This window comes from Apteryx mantelli, chromosome 4, assembly GCF_036417845.1.
Source record: "Apteryx mantelli isolate bAptMan1 chromosome 4, bAptMan1.hap1, whole genome shotgun sequence".
In the NCBI taxonomy this organism is placed as follows: domain Eukaryota; kingdom Metazoa; phylum Chordata; class Aves; order Apterygiformes; family Apterygidae; genus Apteryx; species Apteryx mantelli.
Window position 1 is genome coordinate 33,414,524 of NC_089981.1, and position 18,529 is coordinate 33,433,052.

At 37.4% G+C, this 18,529-nt stretch overlaps 1 protein-coding gene across 1 annotated transcript in view; it reads right to left on the reverse strand.

Moving 5' to 3' along the window:
• Positions 1–5,612: 5,612 nt before the first annotated feature.
• Positions 5,613–18,529, reverse strand: part of ELP4 (elongator acetyltransferase complex subunit 4) — a 157,886-nt gene continuing 144,969 nt past the window's right edge. The window contains exon 10 of the mRNA XM_067295349.1: positions 5,613–6,124. Within this exon, the coding sequence (XP_067151450.1) occupies positions 5,993–6,124 (132 nt within the window). The 3' untranslated portion in view covers positions 5,613–5,992. The remainder of the gene's footprint in view (positions 6,125–18,529) is intronic.

An 18,529-nucleotide genomic window follows, 5' to 3' on the forward strand; every position in this document is an offset into this window, starting at 1 on the left:
TATAGTCTGCAGTTTTGGGTTTCAAGTACAGCAAGGAAAGGTTTTTAAAACTCCCCTCTGTCAGACTGGAGTAAATAAAAATTCAGTCATTTAAATTCTATAACATTTTGCTTTTAAAGAAGCAAGTTGTACGCTTTGATTTCTCCATATTTAAGTCAATAGTGTTCCTTTACAAACTATGCATTTGAACCCCGCAATTTTTACTTAAACTAAACTTCTGCTGAGTCTGATTATTTTCTGATTTATGATTCAGTTACTCTGCACGAACTGTTGTTGATTTACACTTGTTTGGGCAGGGATAAATTTAAAACTTCACAGAGCTTTGTTTGGGCCAGGACTGTAAAACTGATGCATTTAATATTCTATTCCATCGCATACATTGTTTTAGTGTGCTTCTGTGCTGTGCTGTCCAAGAGCCTATGTCACGCATTAGTTGTGACCAACTATCATACTGCTTGTTCCTGCATCCTCTTTCCCAGTGTTTTTTTTAATGTTAAAGTTTTATTTGCTTTCTTGAAGCTGACATATTTATGGTGCATGTTTGAAACTCCATATTTATGATTCTTTGCTCATTGGGAAGAACTGGGGTTTTGAGATGACTCCTGAGCACAGTCTCCCATGCAGATGGACTTGGTACTCCACTGTGCTCCAAGAGGTTATTGTCAAGCTCCTTTTCATTCAAGTGGTTTTCCGAAATTGCTGAACTATCCTGGATTTAGGCTAGGAAGCACTATGAATGGAAATCACACTGTGCTTGAGAAGCCTTTCAAGTGCTTTCCTCTGCCTATCACTCTCAGTTTGATCTTGACTGAGTTCAGCTTTATGCATTAGTTTAGCTTTTCCAAGTGCAAGGCCATTTGGTGGCAGGAATTTGATTATACATGCTGGATAACAGATGTACAGCTGCTGTTGGCTGACCAGTTCATCTGCTGGTTCCCTACAGATGTGGAAGCTGTCCAGGGAGGGAGCTGACCCGTGCACCTTTCACTGGTCAGCAACCAAGCGGTGGAGCTGCAGTTTCCAGTCACGACTCTTAATTGGAAGCAATGGGGCCCAGCACTCACAGCAGCTCCTGCTAGAATTACATCTGACCCATCGATTTAAAATTGGGCAGGATGGCAGTTGTGATTTGCATTGGTTCAAGCTCCAGGCCAAGAGCGGTGCCTAGCCCGAGAGAGTCCTGGGCTACGAGTAATGGCTCTGAGATGCTTCAATAATATAAACAAAGGCATATGAAGAACTACAGAAAAGTCTCACTCAAGCAATATATTTAGAACAAATTTACAGCTTTTTCTCCACACAATCATGGCTTTTCCTAAACATTGGCACTAAAAATAGCTCGATCTTGTATCTAAAACCAAAACAGACCTCCCTTCTCTTTTGCGCTAAGTCTAACTCAGTGAGATTTCAGCAAGGAAGAGCTTTCGGATATACTGTGTGTGGTATGCGCCAATCTGACCCCTCCCGCCCCAAAAGGGTACATGTAGATGAAAGTAAATCAAAATTCACCTGTTTCAAGACTTACAGGAATACCTCTGATGGTTTAAGTGCTGATAGCATTCTGAGGGCATGAATATTCAGGCTAAAACTCTGCCAGATTATTTAGAGTGAAGAGCTTTCCTTTAATTCTCAATACATTTTGGATTTAACATTTACCTTCAATGCCAGAAGATATTAAAAAAAAAAAAAAAAACTCTTATAGAGTAATATGCAGCTACAAATTCTCCAGACTTGGTAACATTTTTAGAAAGGTCCACTGGACCTAATCCGATCAGCTTGTTCTTGGTCTAAATGATCACTGACTTCTCTGGAAGATTTTTCTAGATTGAGCTCTACAGGACCAGAAATTACATCTGCAAAAAAAATGTAAAATGCCCAAAAGATGTCTGTATTTTCATATAAATAAAAGGTCTGCAAATTAGTTTGATGTGCATAGTAACTTTCAAAATTGTTTAAAAGAGGAGCTTAAATAAGTAGCTAAGTTTTCAGCAGATGGTCCAGGATGCTTGATGCTCAACACTTTTGAAAATCTGTCTGTCTCTTCAGATGCTGGAATACAGATCTAGGTATCCACAGTATTAATGAACCATTCTTTTAAAAAAATCTAACTAACATTTATTTAAATTAGATTAGAAACTCAAAAAATAGTGGTAGGATTTGTTTGTTTGTTTGTTTGTTTCATCCAAGTTGCTTTTTTTTTTCCTTTTTTTTTCTTAAGATGAAGAGGATTCACGTTCATTCTTTTTCTGCACAGGTACTTTTATTATTGAATAAGCATCAACCATGTACTCAGTACGATAAAAAAAGCAGAGAAATGTAAGTAAGTCCTGCACTCTGATAGCCCACATCAGAAAATATCAAACCCAAGAGAAGTCATGTGGGGATAGTATTTGCTTCCACTATCTTTTAAAGGGATAAAAGTCACTTCTTTCCTATTTTTATTGTGCTCTGCAGATATGGATGGTGTTTCTCCAACACAGGAAAAAGAACATTTTATTAAACTTCTAATATGTGATCCTGGATAAACACTGGCTTAAAGCGTGCATGTAATGTATGTAATATATATACATTTTTACAGGGATGTATTACAACCTTGTGGTTTCAGAAATACTTGATTAACAGACCACTTTCCAATATTGGCACAGTACAGGATTTTTGCAAGTTAGACTTTTACACTTTTCCAAAAGCTGTGTTTGAAACAACACTGCTATTTCGTATTAAATTCAAAGATGAAATCAGTGGCATAGTACCATATGTATCAAATTTGAAGTAGTTCAATGGCCATTTTCAGATGCTTGCAGCTACTGTTACAGAAAATTGAATTCAGCTGCATCCTTGAAATTGCTTTTCAAATTTCTTTACAAACATAGAAAAAGACTTAATCTAGCATAATATTCTTCTCATGTTCCAAATACTTATATTTTGAAAACCTCAACACAACAGAAATTATATAAAGAATTCTTGTTTGACATATTAAAGGCACAATGTTTTAAATTTCATTACTGCTTTCTTGACTGTGTGTCACAATTCTGTAAAGATCAGGTTCTAACTCTGAATTTGGAATGTCTTCACTGGAATGATGCTATTGTTTCCTTACTGAGTTAGGTGGTTTCAGTTTGTAGCCTGTTAAAAAGTAGGAAGTTCTGCTTACAAAATCGCAAGGAACAAAAAGACCTTGCACCGCAATCAGTAACGCTTGCTCTGGAGCAAAAAGAGCCCCCTGAGCACAAGACAGGGTTGCGCTCATTCTTGTGCAAATTCTCCACCCAAGTCAACAAGGGGGCTCTGAAGATGCCAAATGGAGCTGGTAACACATTACACCAGGCTGTCGAGAGAGGCTGCGCCCTTCCTCCCATCACCTGAGATGCTCCCTTGGAGCATTTGTCTTCAAATCAAGAGAAGAAGAAACCGAAGGGGTTTTGTAGACAGGACTTTGACAGCCATGGAGTGGTTATGGGGAAAATTCACAGAAAATCACCATCTAAGCATTGCTCCTGCTTCCCAAGTCAAAACGAGAGATGGCGGTCTTCTGGTGTAATAAATGAGCTCTTCATCTTACATACTATCAGGTAGCACATACATAGCATTAGTTCACATAAGAGTTTACTAGATAAGCCAAGTCACTGTCATATGCTGCTGTAACTGATACAAAATTTTGGAAGAAAAGAGGAGAAATTTTGCTACATGTTTTTGCCTTAGGTAAACAACACTGTACATCTGTATACTGCAACACTTCTTTTACAAAGCATGGTTAGTTACTCAGAAAAAGCTTAATCGAGATTTGCAGTAGGAGTTCTCTTTATTATTCAATATATTTGTTAGCCTCAACACTCCCCTACTAAAGTTTTTGAAATTGAAGTCTTTTAAGTGCATAGGAATTACACACACACACATGTGCAATGCTCACACTACTCGCTAACAGTCTTCAGCTAATATGTTAACTGGAAATTGACTGTGACTTTCATGATATCTTCCCTCCTGCATGTTAAGTCAATGACCTATTTAAATACGTTGGCAGCAATTTATATGCCCTTTGACTTCATATTTCACAAAGAAATACTGTGTTTTGTGTTATTTATATTAAAAATCTGAACTGTATAAAACTTCACCTTTGTTAAAAATCACTTCATCCAACGTATTTAAATTATTTCATGCTTTCAAAAGGCACTATTAAGTATCTAATGAGAACTTCCATTCAATGTTACACATAATACAAAAAGAAAAAAAATGTTTGAGACATCAATGATAATATTTTAAATATATTGGCATAGGAAAGTAGATGTCTTTTTGCTTTATTAAACTGACAGTTCAGTTCTGAAACTTTATTTTGAAAAGATTTAAAAAGGATTTGTGTCTTTAGAAATAAAAAATATAACAGGCATATCTAAAAAATATAGAAGAGAAAACCTGATTGTTACTACTAATGAAATAGCTGATGACAAAATAGTAGTCTTTTTGATTTTGATCACAAAAAATAAACTGGTAGTGACAGGATATGATGGATAGATTTGACATCCTGGCAAATCACTGTCATTGATTCAATTATTCTAATTCAGAATAAAAGCTGTATACAGTATGTGTTTATGCTACAGTGGAGTTTTTTAAGTGATTGACATTCATCATATTAGTTAGACAGTTCTAAAAGCTATGTCTTTGTTTTACACAGTGTTGTCAAGAAAAAAATAAAGTAGAACCTGGATTGCATAAAAAAGCAAACCACTTAACCAACTCTTGGTTCCAAACCCATCAAAATAAGTTAACATTACTGCATCATATTAACATGTTCTTTGAGGAGTCAGTTTCACTCCAGCCATGTAATATACTATTATAAAGACTGAATTTTTAAACCATAATGCAATCTTACACTTGGATGCCTTAGAAGTTCGATAGTGAAGAACAGATTACCTTTCAAAATGGAAGTCAGCCACAGAAGAAATCATACAAAACACTTTAATTTACAGGTCAGCATTGCCAAGCATCCAATCCATGTTTAAAAAATATTTAACAGTTTTTATTTGATGAGATATATGCACAGATACATACAAAATAGTCGTAAGTTCACAAATAGCATCTATGATGGTACAGAAACCTGCAGTAGTTTTATTTTCTGCCCTGCTTTAGACCAGCATGCTGTGATACTCTTCCCCAAGCTCCAATGTGCTCTTCTGGCTTTCTAGCATGAGTGTAGCTGTCGGTTTGAATTTCAATCTCGAATTATGTCTGTTGACATAATTTCATAGTGCTGATTTCAATTTTTTAGGATTACTGTTTTGAACTACATAAAGAAATCAATTCTTTTTTTCTATGTTTAGTAAATTCCATTCAGCTGTGATTTAATACATGAATTAACCCATAAGGCAAACTGATTACCATTCTGACTAAAACCCAACCTTTCTTTATTACTGGCACATTAGAATAAAAATATCTTAAACTTCTTTAAATTATTATTATATATTTTATAAAACAATGCAAATAATTTCTGAAATTTAATAATGATATTTGAAATATAGAAATGAATGCTTTTAAAAACAGTAATTGTGCAATTTGCTTTTGGAATAACATGTGACAATGAATTTCTTAGTTTCATTCATTTATTTCAATAAACAGTCCAACTTAACTTATTATTCATACAAAACATTAAATAAAAGTATATAAAAATTCTTTTGGGAAAAATATCCCTTCAGTTTTATTTTACAGAACATTTAGAAATGAAAAAATAAAAGTACTTTTCATATTTTAAGGAAAAGAACAAAATACTGTACATTTCCAGTAGAGCAGGACCCAATGTAACAGAAGTATTAACAAAAAGCAAACCCCAAACAAGCCAAAAATTAGTACAAAGAAATCAGAACAGAAAAATGAGGCACCAGATGATAATGTGTATTTTTAAGGACTGCTGGGTCAAATCATTAAGAAAAATATTTATATAAGTCATTAACACTCATAATTAGAGTGTCATATAAATCTGAGCGAAACTGCTAAGTAGAAATCACTAGAAGTCCAGGTGCTTCTTGCCGATGGCCATCGCACCACATCCTGAGCTCAGCAGTTTGGCGGATTCTGCCAGATTCGGTTTGCTTGAGCGGCTCACTGTGTCTGACAAGTCTGGAGGCAAATGCAGTCGCTGTGGCAGGAGGTTTGCAGGAGAGAGAGAGGGAGATCGAGAAGAAGAAAGAGAGAGAGAGAGAGAAACAGGGAGAGAAAAAAAAAGAATAATTGCAGTAAAATATATTTTCCATAGCATATTTCAAAATGCTCTTTTCCCCCACCGCTCAGTGTTTACTCGCACAGGCAGAATACTTGCTCTACAGTCTTTTAGGCTGATGTGGAAATAGTTGTGTATTTTTTCCTAGTGCACTTCAAAATACTGGATTCCGTACATTGGAATAGATTTTCCTCATGAAAATTTTCTGAACAAAATCCAAATGTACTCGAGGTATTTAATTCTATCTATGGGCAAGTTTCCTTTAAAAGTGAGTGTTTTGCCTATATATCAACAGCTACATCAAAACCTTTGATTTCTACGTCAATACAATATAAAAATACTTTCTCTTCAGATGTTTACACCTACTTTATGGCAGAATTTGGAAATCACCACCACCACAGACAGAAGATACAGAGGGGTCCCCCTGGTTGTAGCATTATTCTTTAAGTCTTTCATCTTCATATTCTATTGACAGCTTTTAATAAAAACGAGCAGTGACAGTAGCAGCATTTGCCTAACGCAATCATATATGCTAATTAAACCTTGCAGTGCCTTGTGAGTTGTAGAAACATTGCATCCATTTTACAGATGAGGAAACTGAGACACAGGCTACATGGTTGTCCACAAGCACATAGTTCTTGCATAATAAACCTTATTTTTCAACCAGGATAAATAGAAAGATTTTAACTCTCCCTCTGAGGGTTCTTTGACACTAGAGGTATGTAAAAGACATGACATTATGACTTAGCTTTGGGAAAGTAAAAGGTGGAAATTAAAGTAAAACTGAAACTTTACTTTGTTAATTACTGACTCAGTTTTGGACACAGTGAGGCACTGAAAGCCAGTCAAAAGACACGGCTGAACAACACATACACACAGTGCTATCATTTATGAAACCGGTATCATGAAGCAAGCGGTATTGAAAGATGTAGTAGGCAAAGGCTAAGCTGTGCGGCCGTTCTTTTAAAATGTACACACTTCTGAAGGCAGCAGGATAACAGTAACAGCTACAAAACTGTATCAGGACGCTGTGTGGAACATCCTTATTCTCTACTTTTGCTATGTTTTTCTTTATGTCACAACATGTTACACATACAGCTTCCCCTTATTCAATGCCTTACAACTGTTTTAGGCTCCTTTCTTCATACAGATAAGAATTCAATAAAAAAGCTAACAAATGTATATATTAACAGTGTGCTGACTGTTCAGTGCATTGCTGGCTTTGAGACTGTGCAGTTAGACATAACTGCCTGCTACAGCCCACTACGGGCTGTACGCGACCCAAGGAAAGAACGTGTGTTGGGTTTGTTGTCTGCGAGGGAAGAAAATGCATAGAAGTAACACGTGGAGAGCAGGAAAGCTCAGTCGCCAGGTGAGATGCAATACCTTCTTGTTGAAATAGAACAAATGTTCTGTATTTATTTGTAGCACTTTGCCTATGAAACATGCAGAGAAATCCAGCAATTCATGTAGTCAGAAAAAGGACCTTGTATACAGCATTAGTAACGGTATGCGGCTCTTGCATTTCACCATGTTAAAACTAGTGTTCTGGTATGGTATCTTTCACCTGCAATTCTTCATATTGTACTTAACCTCCAAAGGTTAAGTACAGCTGTGGGCACTGACCATGGTCCATGATGTTCCATTTTTACCTCAGCAAAGCTTAAACTATGCTATATGCCTATTATGTTGGCCTGCTGAAAAAGAAATTTGACTGAAGAGTCAATATACAATTTAGATTTTATGAGAAGAGGCATAAACATGGAAAACGAAGGTCTGAGCAGAAGCCAGTGTTAATCAGGTTCTTTCCAAAAAGTGCAGGGTAGGTAGCACCTTGTGGATCTTTCAGTCACATTTTCTTTCCAAAAAAATGTACAGTACTCTGCTAACAGGGTAGAGGGTATCTGGTAGGGGGGAAGCACAGAGACAAGTGAAATAATCCAACCTTCTCCACTGCCTGTTAGTACATCTCTAGCCCCACTGGGGAGTGAGGGAGAAGACTTCCTTTAGGGGAAATGTAGTACAGCTTCCTTGATTGTGCAGTTATTGACCTTTTTGCCAAGTCTGCCAAATGAATTCAGAGCAAGGTGATGAAAAGCAAACAGAACTGAGACTCAGAAACTCCTCTTGCATAGGGGCTAACTGATATCACAAATGGGGAATGACTGTAAACCCTGCTACACTGGCCTGGATTTAAACTGTTGGTTAAAAGGGGAAAAAAAATCTTTGACATATATACAGCCTCTTAGTCGGTGCTGTGTTCTCTCTCTATAGATATTCTAAACAGAAAGTAAAGCTTGAAGAACATTTATAAATTTGCAAAGCCTGAGATGGGAAAAGTCAAAATCAAAGATGCTCGGATCGGATGTTGGGACTGAATTAAGCTTTTACAAATGTGTTTGCTATGCTGTAGTGTTTAGTTACACACACACATACTCTTTTTACACCCTAATCTTATTCAGTGATGAGCATGCACAGTGCTCATTCAGTGATAGCTATTCAATATTTTGTTTTCTTGTCATTGCTCACTTACTCTGAACTTTTCTGACATATTTATTGTACAGTATTCAAACATTGTTCTGAAGACAGAATGGCTTTTCAATGGTACATGTCAGTATATAGCGCCTGAATGCTTCACAGACACCAACTGTGTTATTTTCCTAATATTCTTGCGAGATAAGGCAGCAAATTTATCTCCATTTTATGGATAAAGAATTGAGACTGACAAAAAACAAGGTCAAAGGTATCTACTAATTTCAGAAGCACAGTTTGAGCCATTTAGAACTTGCTTTTCCAGAATATTTAGTATAATGCAGCATTTTGCATGATCAAACACTAATGTCAGTTGCAGCTATGAGTGCTCAGTATTTCTGCAAGAACCCCAAGTCAGGCATTCAGAAAGTGAGAGACACAAAATAAGAGTATATTAATAAAAATTCTAGGTTGAAGTGACCTGATCACAGGGAAGCTCAGTGATATAGGCAGACACACATCATACTTTCCAAGATATCATTCAATCATCTTAATTATGAGACCCTCCCTCCTGCAATCCCTCTCCTCTTTACTATCCCCATTTTCCAATATCTCAACAAATTACTAGTCTTCCAGGAAACATATTTCATGACACATGCCATGTTTATCCTCAAATCAGATGTATTCTGAACAATAAGCAAGATTAGGGTCCTAGGAAAACAGCTGTATATTATCCTGCCATTAAGATCTGAATCATAATTCACGTACATGCTAGGTCTGAATAAAACTTGAATAGGCATTTTGAAATGCAGTTTTGTGTGCTCAGCTTAAAAATATAAATAGGATTGCAAATATAAAGCCTACTAATATTTTTAACATTTTTTTTTAATTTCCTAAGCTTTAAAACACAAACAAACTGGAAGTTCATCACATGGCATTATCCAGACATCCAAGGTCAGTCAACAGGCCTAAAATCCTTGGCGCCGATGCGAACGTTGCAGTCACTTGAACTAACACCGAAACTGATAGCCCCCATAGCCTGTGATCCTTTTTTAACGCCAGCATTACGGACTGACCAGACATCGTCACAGATATTTGCTGACCACAGAGATGCAGTCCTGGCTTAGGACAAAATGTTTCCTGGCGGGCTGGCTTCTCTGCCTCGCTCCCTCTCCTGCGTGCCGAGCCTGGCACCTTTCTCCCATTGCCAATCTGCAATTTCTTTTCCCCTAGTCAGTCCCCGCTCCCCCCCGCCTGCTCTCGTCCCTTTGCGAGCTCAGGTGACGACCCTCCGAAAGCGGACGGTGCCCTCCATATGCAAACCGGGAGCGAGCCTCCTTCCTTGGGCTGCTTTTGTTCAGGCAGAGACTGGGAGCAAGGGACAGTGAGGGGGAGCAGGCGCCTCGTCTCAGGCTCGGGCAAGACTGCAGGGAGGAACTGCCCTGCCGTCACCTGGGGAATGCGCTGTCTGCAGAGCAGGTAGATCCTGGAAAAAGGTCAAGTGGAACAGGCAGCACTGCCTGTATCTCAACAACACAGGCCAAACAGATCTGGACTGTCACATGACAGCAAAAACACATTTCTGGTATAAATGCTATTCTTTTGATAGATATAAAATTACATATTTTCCCATCGTTTGTTCTTGTAAATAATTCAAGTTTTTCACTAAAATATTGCAGTGCATGGATAAACACAAAAATTCCTGTAGCATACAGCAAGCTCGCAGTGTAACATTGTTTTTAGGCAAAATGGTCATAGTATGGCAACAGTAAATAGGCAATAGGGTCCTATAAATCACCCTGCTAGTGCTAATTTTTTAAAGCCTATATCAACAGAAATCTAAAATTTAGAAGTATAAAACCTAGGAAATGCCAGAGTAAACTTCCTTTATGCAAAAGTAATTGTGTATTTGCATTCTTACAATGTGTTTTAATTACACGCTCCCACACTATTTTTACCCATACAGACTGTCAGCAAGGTTTAAGCCTAGGCTCTGCAGAACCACAGCCCAGGCTCCACACACTTGAGAAGGAAAGAGCTGGCAACCAAGCAAGGCTATTAGTTATTGCAGGCGCACAGCTCCCAGGGGGGCACCACAGGTGCTCCGGTGCCAGCAGAGCGGAGGGCCGGTGCCTCACGGTTCCCCGGTTTTGGGAAGGCCGTGAAGGCTTCGGGACCACAAGAACAGCTCTAAAGGACAGAGCTAAGCCCACGGCTCCAGGGCATTCATTACGAAAGGAAAACAGTTCAGACAAAACTTATTATGAACTTTGTTTCTGCTCCTCCCTCTGCCTGAAGACAATTTCTAATTACTTTATTTGTTCTCAATGGAGAAAAAAGGGTGGAAGTGGAAGATAAGACTATGTAAGATGACAGGCCGGAAGGGCCATGGAGCAAGCCTTTAGTTCCAGCCCAGCCGCTGAGGCCCAAACACGGCGCTGGCATTTTTCTGCCATCGGTCTGCCTCGGAGGGTGGGACGCCAGGATTCATGTCATGGCTAGTCTAGCAAGTCCCCCTGGGTTAGAACCTTTCGTTGGGGTGTAAATTTTTTTTGTAACCAACAAATACCCTGGTATACAGTTATACTAGCAAGTGCTTTTGCCAGTGCAACTGATTTTATCAAGGGAATTTTTTTACAGATGTACTATAAAGAACAGACTTTCCGATATAAGACAATATCATAAGTAAATATTGTTGATAATATAAAAACTAAGTAATTCTTCTTCATGTTACTCCAAAACCATTATTATATTTTTGTAGCTATTACAAGTATATTATTATAGCAAAGGAATAAATAACAACATGAGTGTTGCATCATGAATCTTTCTTAATTTGAAATATATTAAAGGTTAACCTTGTGATTCTGTTAACTGTTACATGAAGCTTTTAACAATTGAACCCAAACTTTCAAAATTTAAACTTTTTTTTTTGTCTTTACAATTCTATCTATTTGGATCTCTGACAAACAAAATTGCTTTTAGTGTGCTGTGGCTACAGCGCTGCCTTGGGGCAGCAGATGGGTTAATGACCTCTCTAGATCCCTTCCAGTTCCATTTTCTACAATCCTGTGCAGACTGAAGTCCCCAAAGCCTGGGGGATTTGGTTCCTGGGCAAAGTGGGCAAGGGAAGAAGAATTTTAGGAACACTGGGAAAATGAAAGATGCAGATGCCTACTTGGGGAGCTTTATATCCTGGTTATTACTCTTTGAGGCAGCACTCCTGCCATTATATAAAGCCCAGAGAAGAGAGAATAAAGAATAGTCAGAGGTATGGAGGCTAGCTGACTTCCTGTTATTTCTTGTTTCTTCTGCTTTCCTTCATCCCTTGTATTATGCTTTCCCTTTCAAGTCTTTCTTTCTATCAGCTCATTTATACTTATTATTAATTACTTCTATCATTAATTACTTCTGTCATCGGAAAAGACTTAAGCATTTTTGCAGGTATCATAAAAAAGGAGGGTTTTAAGGAGCAATCTGTAGGAGGTTGGTAATGAAGCTTTATAAAACTTCCTCTTAGAGTGAGGAATGGCTTCTTACTTTGAAAATCAAGTGACTGGTCAACATTACCCGACTGGAAGTAGATTCCTTGATAATGAATAAGATAGCACAGACAGGCTGGAGGAAAGGGCATGGAGGCCTCTGGAAATGAAAACAAGCAACCTTCAGAGGTTACTGCAAGCTTCCTTCTGAACGGCGAGACAGGGAGCACTTTATCCCAGAAGAAATTCCAGGCTCTCGCTGCAAAGCCTAGAAAAGTCATACCAACAAACCTGGGCTCTTGTCAGGCAAAAATTAAAACGCACTCTCAAAATCTGGTTCCAACTGCTGCCTCAGAAGCTATACATATTTAACTCAGGATAAGGGCAGTTACCAAGCTATACTCCAATAACTGCATTTATGCCTTGAGCAGACTAATCTTTAACTGATTTACTAAGACTCTCTTACATTCATGTTCACATTACAAATTTCTCAGTATTTTAACTAATTCAGGGAACAAGCCGTCTGGTAACTATTTTTCTGTGTAATGGACATGAAATCAGTTGTTTTTTTCTGTTACATTCACAGATGCTACATTTCTATTTTTAAGTCACAGCAAATGAATATATTTTATAAACTGATTATAAAGATAAAAGACTTTTTAAAAAGTTTTAAGAAAAGTTTAAAAAAAGTTTTTAAAAAAGGCTAAAAATTTTTACTTCTCAGGTAACTCTGAATGACTTATAACTACTCACAACTCTATCATCCCAAGTTAAAATAAGCTCATCTACCATATGCATTTCCTATTCCTTTCTTAAGTTGAAGCATAATCTGGACTGTCAAAACTAAATTATTGTTAACATCAGGTGTTGAGAGAAAGCTTCCACTAAGAATAGCTGATAAATATATTTGTAACTACAGATCCATGTCTGCTTGTTAAAGACACATCGCTAATATGAAAATAGTTTTATATATATAGTTAATGGTACTTTAAAGAGTGAATCAAAATTATAAAACTCTAACTTACTTACCATCACTTACCTCATTTCTGAATGTAAAACTTGGTTTATCTGAACACTGGCTGTAGCAAACTGAAAAGTTTTCAGAGATCATTTGTACCAATAAAACTCAGTTCTGTGTATGTTTGTATAAAATGAATCCCCAAAGGATTTTGGATGGCTGAAGAAGATCCATTAACACGTGAGTAGACACTGGTGTTTTTTTGTATGTATGAGCATAAGTCTCTACTTTTCAGTAACCAGAAATAAAACAAGAGACAGTTGTTTCAAAAGAGTTTTTCATTCCAAAGAAAAACTCCAAGACCTGTTAAAGACTTGATTCGCTACATGTGAAGGGATAGAAGGGAAAGATAGAAATATCAGAAATATTTACATTGTCTGATGCTTGAGAAAGCCAAGTGTTTGGCAACACAGAGTGCTCGAAATTACACTTACAAGTAACAGACTCACTTCATACTGCAAGGTGGGGCTGGAATAATCAGTGATGGTTATAAGCTATCCAGGCACTACAGTTATCTGGCTGCTCATCTGATCCAAAATTCAGAGAAATACATGTGCAAAACTGTACTAACTACTTACATAGTATACTATCATAATACATACTTATCAAGCACATATTGAAAGACCATCTCTGTCCTGAAGAGTTTACAGTCTGAATACATAAAGTGGATAAAAGGGGAGAGGTGAGAGATAAAATATACATGCAGAACAAAAAATGTCATAATTGGTAAACATAGTGTTAATGCCAAAGTTTTTTTTTTCTTTTAACTGAATTACCTATAAGCAAAGGCAAGTGGGAGAGAACAGGCACAGGGGAAGAAACTAAGCAACAAAGAGATGAAGAAAAGATGGAGTGAAGAGAAAGGAACGTCGGAGGGCAAGAGGAGACAGATTTTTTAGACATCGTATAGTCAAGATGTGAATTCAGAGTCTGACAGCTGAAGGGAAATAATGTTCTACATTCAAACCCTAAGTCGTGACTCTAACGGCATCATGTCTGTCCAAAGCAAGCCGACTAACACTGCTCATGTAGATCTGCTCATTTTGCTGAATTGCTCATCCCTGAGCTTGTGTAAGAGGACTGTGGGACTCTTAATGGTGACGTCAGTTTGAAGAATTTTAGGGCTCTCAGGATAGTCCTGATGGACACTAATATTAATGTCAGATTCTCTTCCCTGATAGATTCATTCAACCTAATTGCAGCTGTCTACAAATCAGGCATTTAGTCTAAGCTATGTTATTTACTTAGGATGGGATGAATCACTCTTGCAAGTGCTTGCCTATCTCTGCTGATTATAGATGGACCTGCGATGACTAGCTTAAACTGAATTCTTAACATGCACAGTAAAAGTTCAAGGAGAGGAATTCAGTCCTACAACCATATGAAACTTCTCATTGAGTCAGCGACTCCACTAAATCTCCTCTTTCTTTGAGTGACATTACAAGATGCCACAAAATATGGCTTTTGTACTAAGCCACAGATGGCTCACTGGAAATGCTCCAGAGTTGCTGCTGCTGACTGCTCTGCTCTACCTGAACTTGGGCCTCTATATTGAAAAGCTTGAGAAGTGTCTCAAGCTTTCAAAAAAAGACCGTGTGTGTACAAACGAAAGTGATGTAAGTGAGGAGGAGAGGGAAATATCATTCAAAGATGGATGCGTCTGTTCTAGGAGGCCCAGCATATTGCCATGTTATTGCCAACCTCTAAAATTTAAGCTAAGTTGGAGAAGTAACTGAACACTTGATTTTTCATCCAAAGCAAACCTGTTAAAATCCACTGTAATCTATCAAGGCTCTGTCTCAGTTTAAGTATTTCGTTATATTTCAGAAAACTCTTTGATACATGTTTTAAAACCACACCCTTTTATCCAAGGAGCACAAATAAACTGATAAAAAGTACTCTGCCTGTTGATCAAATCATCCAGATAGATTTCAACACTTTACAGAACGGTTATGCTCCAAGACTGGTAATTCGTGCTGGCAAGTTTCTGTAACAAAGTGGATTTCAATGCCCAAGTTACCAACTGAGAAAAGCAAAGTTTGTAACAGAAATGCAGACAGACTTCTGAACTGAGCTATTGCTAAAATCAAACACGAGCTCTAGCTTCCATCTGATTTCAAGTATTTAGTCTCTGTGGATGCTAAGAAATTTAGTTTTTTAGTGAAGTAAGAAAAAAGGAGAAAACAGGAGCTGTTCTGAAATAGCCCAGCTGTGGACTGCTCCGCTGCTGCCTCAGCAGATTTTTCTAAATTTTGTATATGATGACAGTGCTTATTTCCTCCTCCTTCTGTAAAAATACTTCAGTTTCAGAAGTTGTGTGCACAAACACAAATGTAATATGTAACTGTAGAGGTAAATGTACACTTTGCTTGTGAGTGCATGTCAACTCCTGGTACTGGTGCTATGGCCAACATGTTTGCCTGCTCAGTCACCCCCATGGATGCAGCTCATTGCTCTAGGAAGCGCTGAGACAGAGTGAACTATATTATTTCACATTATACTACACAGTGCAAAACACACATACAACATGTCCATGAATGTCTCTACTTCCAGAAACCGGTCTCATAGGTGTGGCAAGTTGCTGGTTATGAAGGAGAAATTTATAGTGGGGCAAAATGTAAATGTTAGCTGGGGGGCTGCTGTTGTTTTATATTGGGAGTAGCCTTATGCTCAGTAGTCTATTTACTTTTTTAGGTCAGCCAGAATTAGAAAATTTCCATTGCTAGGCAGCCCAGCACATCTGTGAAGCATTTCTGGGCACTCAGAACTGAAGCCTGTGCTGCCCAAAGGGAAGATTCATTGCACTTTGTTATTTAGCCATCCATTTCCCTCCCCCAAAACAGTCCAAGTTCTCCAGTAACAGGAAATCATCTTAACTTTGTGCAGAAACATATTACATGACCAGAACACAACAATTAGCACATTTGTAAAGCTTCAGGGAGAGGAACAATTTAATAGGTTTTTGAAGCAGACTAATTTTCTAGAGCTTTTTATCTTATTTTATTTTGCTTTTCATGCATGGACAAGTTCTTCTTTGCTACAGGTATTTTGTAATCCTGCCTGGCAGGATTATTATGTGTAGAGAAACACAAATTATTTAATCACTTTAAAACAGTGCTAGAGAGATGAAAAGTGCTATGTAAGTGCAAACTCTCATTACTGATTTGTGTTTTAAAAGCAAGTATTATGTACGTAGATAAATGCATTGCTGCTTTATGAATTTCTGCACATTTGTAAACCACAGCTACTAAACAGACAACCAGTTTGTTTATGTTTGCAGCCCGTCACAAGCTAGAAGCTTCAGATACGCAATGGTAAATTCAACTGTCAGATGTTCCATATTAAAGCAAAAATTGGGTCAGAAATGAAAAAAAAAATTCTGCTATCATCCCTTCCTACCCTAAAGACTGGTACTGATATAGGAAGTATGTTCAATCCCTATTACTCCCAGGTGGGGATGCAGAAATTATATAACTCATATTTTAATATCTCTTATTTTCAACACTAACCCCTCACAGCTTATGAGGCCTACAGCCTAACTCTCCTGTGAACAAAGCCTTTTGCAGTATTCCTACCAAATATTCTGAGACTTTAAAAGTCATTGAAGTGTAATTTAATATCCATGAAGTTGGATCAACCTGTTTAGGTATGAAAACATACTGTGATGTATTTTTACTCAGTCTTCAATATTGTTTACACAAACAATATAAAAAACACATCGGTGATCAAGTGGTCATGTTGACTACCCTTTGGCAAACAAATGCATTAAAGGAAGTTTAAGCATAGAATGAGAAGTTGCTGGTTAAAGGTTAAAAGACAGGTCACGCTAATTCTTTTTTGGATTACTCTGTATATAAGACAGTAGGGCTCAGTGTCAACTCAAACAAATGTGTTAAATATGAATGACAGAAAGTGGTATCACACTAAATGTAAAGCTTTTATGAGTAACTGGGACTAAAATAAATACTACTATTTTGCTGGAAGTTTGGGGAGGGTTGAACATTTGAGCAGATTCCTACATCAAAAATGTGTTTTGTACAGAAACTGTGTGTCAAATTATAGTTATTTGCTTTCAGATGTTTCTAGCAGTTATTTAGTTTTGTACTTTTCATGTGTCAGTATTTTTTCATTTTACTTCTTTATTCCCTAATACAAGTAAGTCTCTTTAGAGCAATAAGATCTTTAAAATCCCTTTAGTGTTTGGAAATGTCAACAATTCAGCAGACTATACTAGATGAATAGGCCAGATAGAAAAACCTGCCTCAAGTTTTTATCCCCAGAGAAGTAAGGTGCTTTGAAGAGCACTTGATTTGAGATGCAGCAGCCTGCTGCTATTCAGCCCAACACTCTTGAGTGCTGTTAAGTTCTGAACCACAGTACGAAAACAGGTTGGAGGGAGGGAGGAAACACCAGGAAGGAATATGTTTTGTTCTCACTGTATAATTATTTCTCCTAAATACCGTTTGAGCATTTCTTCCTAGAAATAAATAAGAAACAACTAAGAGACCAGGCAACCTTCTCAGCCACCCTTATTTAAATATTTTGAACATAGCTAGAACTTGCCGGGGGAACAGCCACAGCACTGGAAAAAGATGAGGCTCTAAAGAAAAAAATATATCTAAATGGTTCTTTCCATTTGAATAGACAGCACTGAAATATTAAAGCTTCATTTTGACAAGAGACATAGAAAACAAAGAGGTTTTCACTGTAAAATATGCGGTGGAAGAATATGAAATGGTTTGGTTTGCTATAATTACAAAAAATATTTTTTCATCGTTTGCTACCCCTTCCACAGCCTACAACCAACTTCAATACCAGATTACAATGAATTCATTCAACATTATAAAGCAATAAATTTAAAATATCTTCACACCAGTAATAATATCAGATGAAAAGACAGTAAGCCAAACTGTAAGTTAATCCTTTTATATGAATATCTGTTCTTAAATTAGTTTATTGTGCATATGCACGTGGTCTATCACAGTACTTTAACTTGATAACTTGCATAAGAACTTAGGTTAATAATCTAACTGCAGTTGGCCACATTATTTGGACAAATGTCTTATCAGTATCTTCTGCCCTACTTTCTGAATCTCTGAGCTGCATAGAGCCATAAAGGAAAAGGCAAAAAGTAGGTCACTCCTAGGCTGAACAAAAGAATTCTTGCAGTAGTATAAATTACTGACCTTTCTAAGAAGCCTGTCTTTCTCAACGAACCAGGTAATCCAATACAACCCAACTAATTAATGGTATCCTCTAATAACTAACCATAACTGCACTGCACAATCCCGTGAATTCAGGAGAAACATTTCCATGGCTTTTCTAAAGCTGTTACACTTAAGAAACACTCTGCTT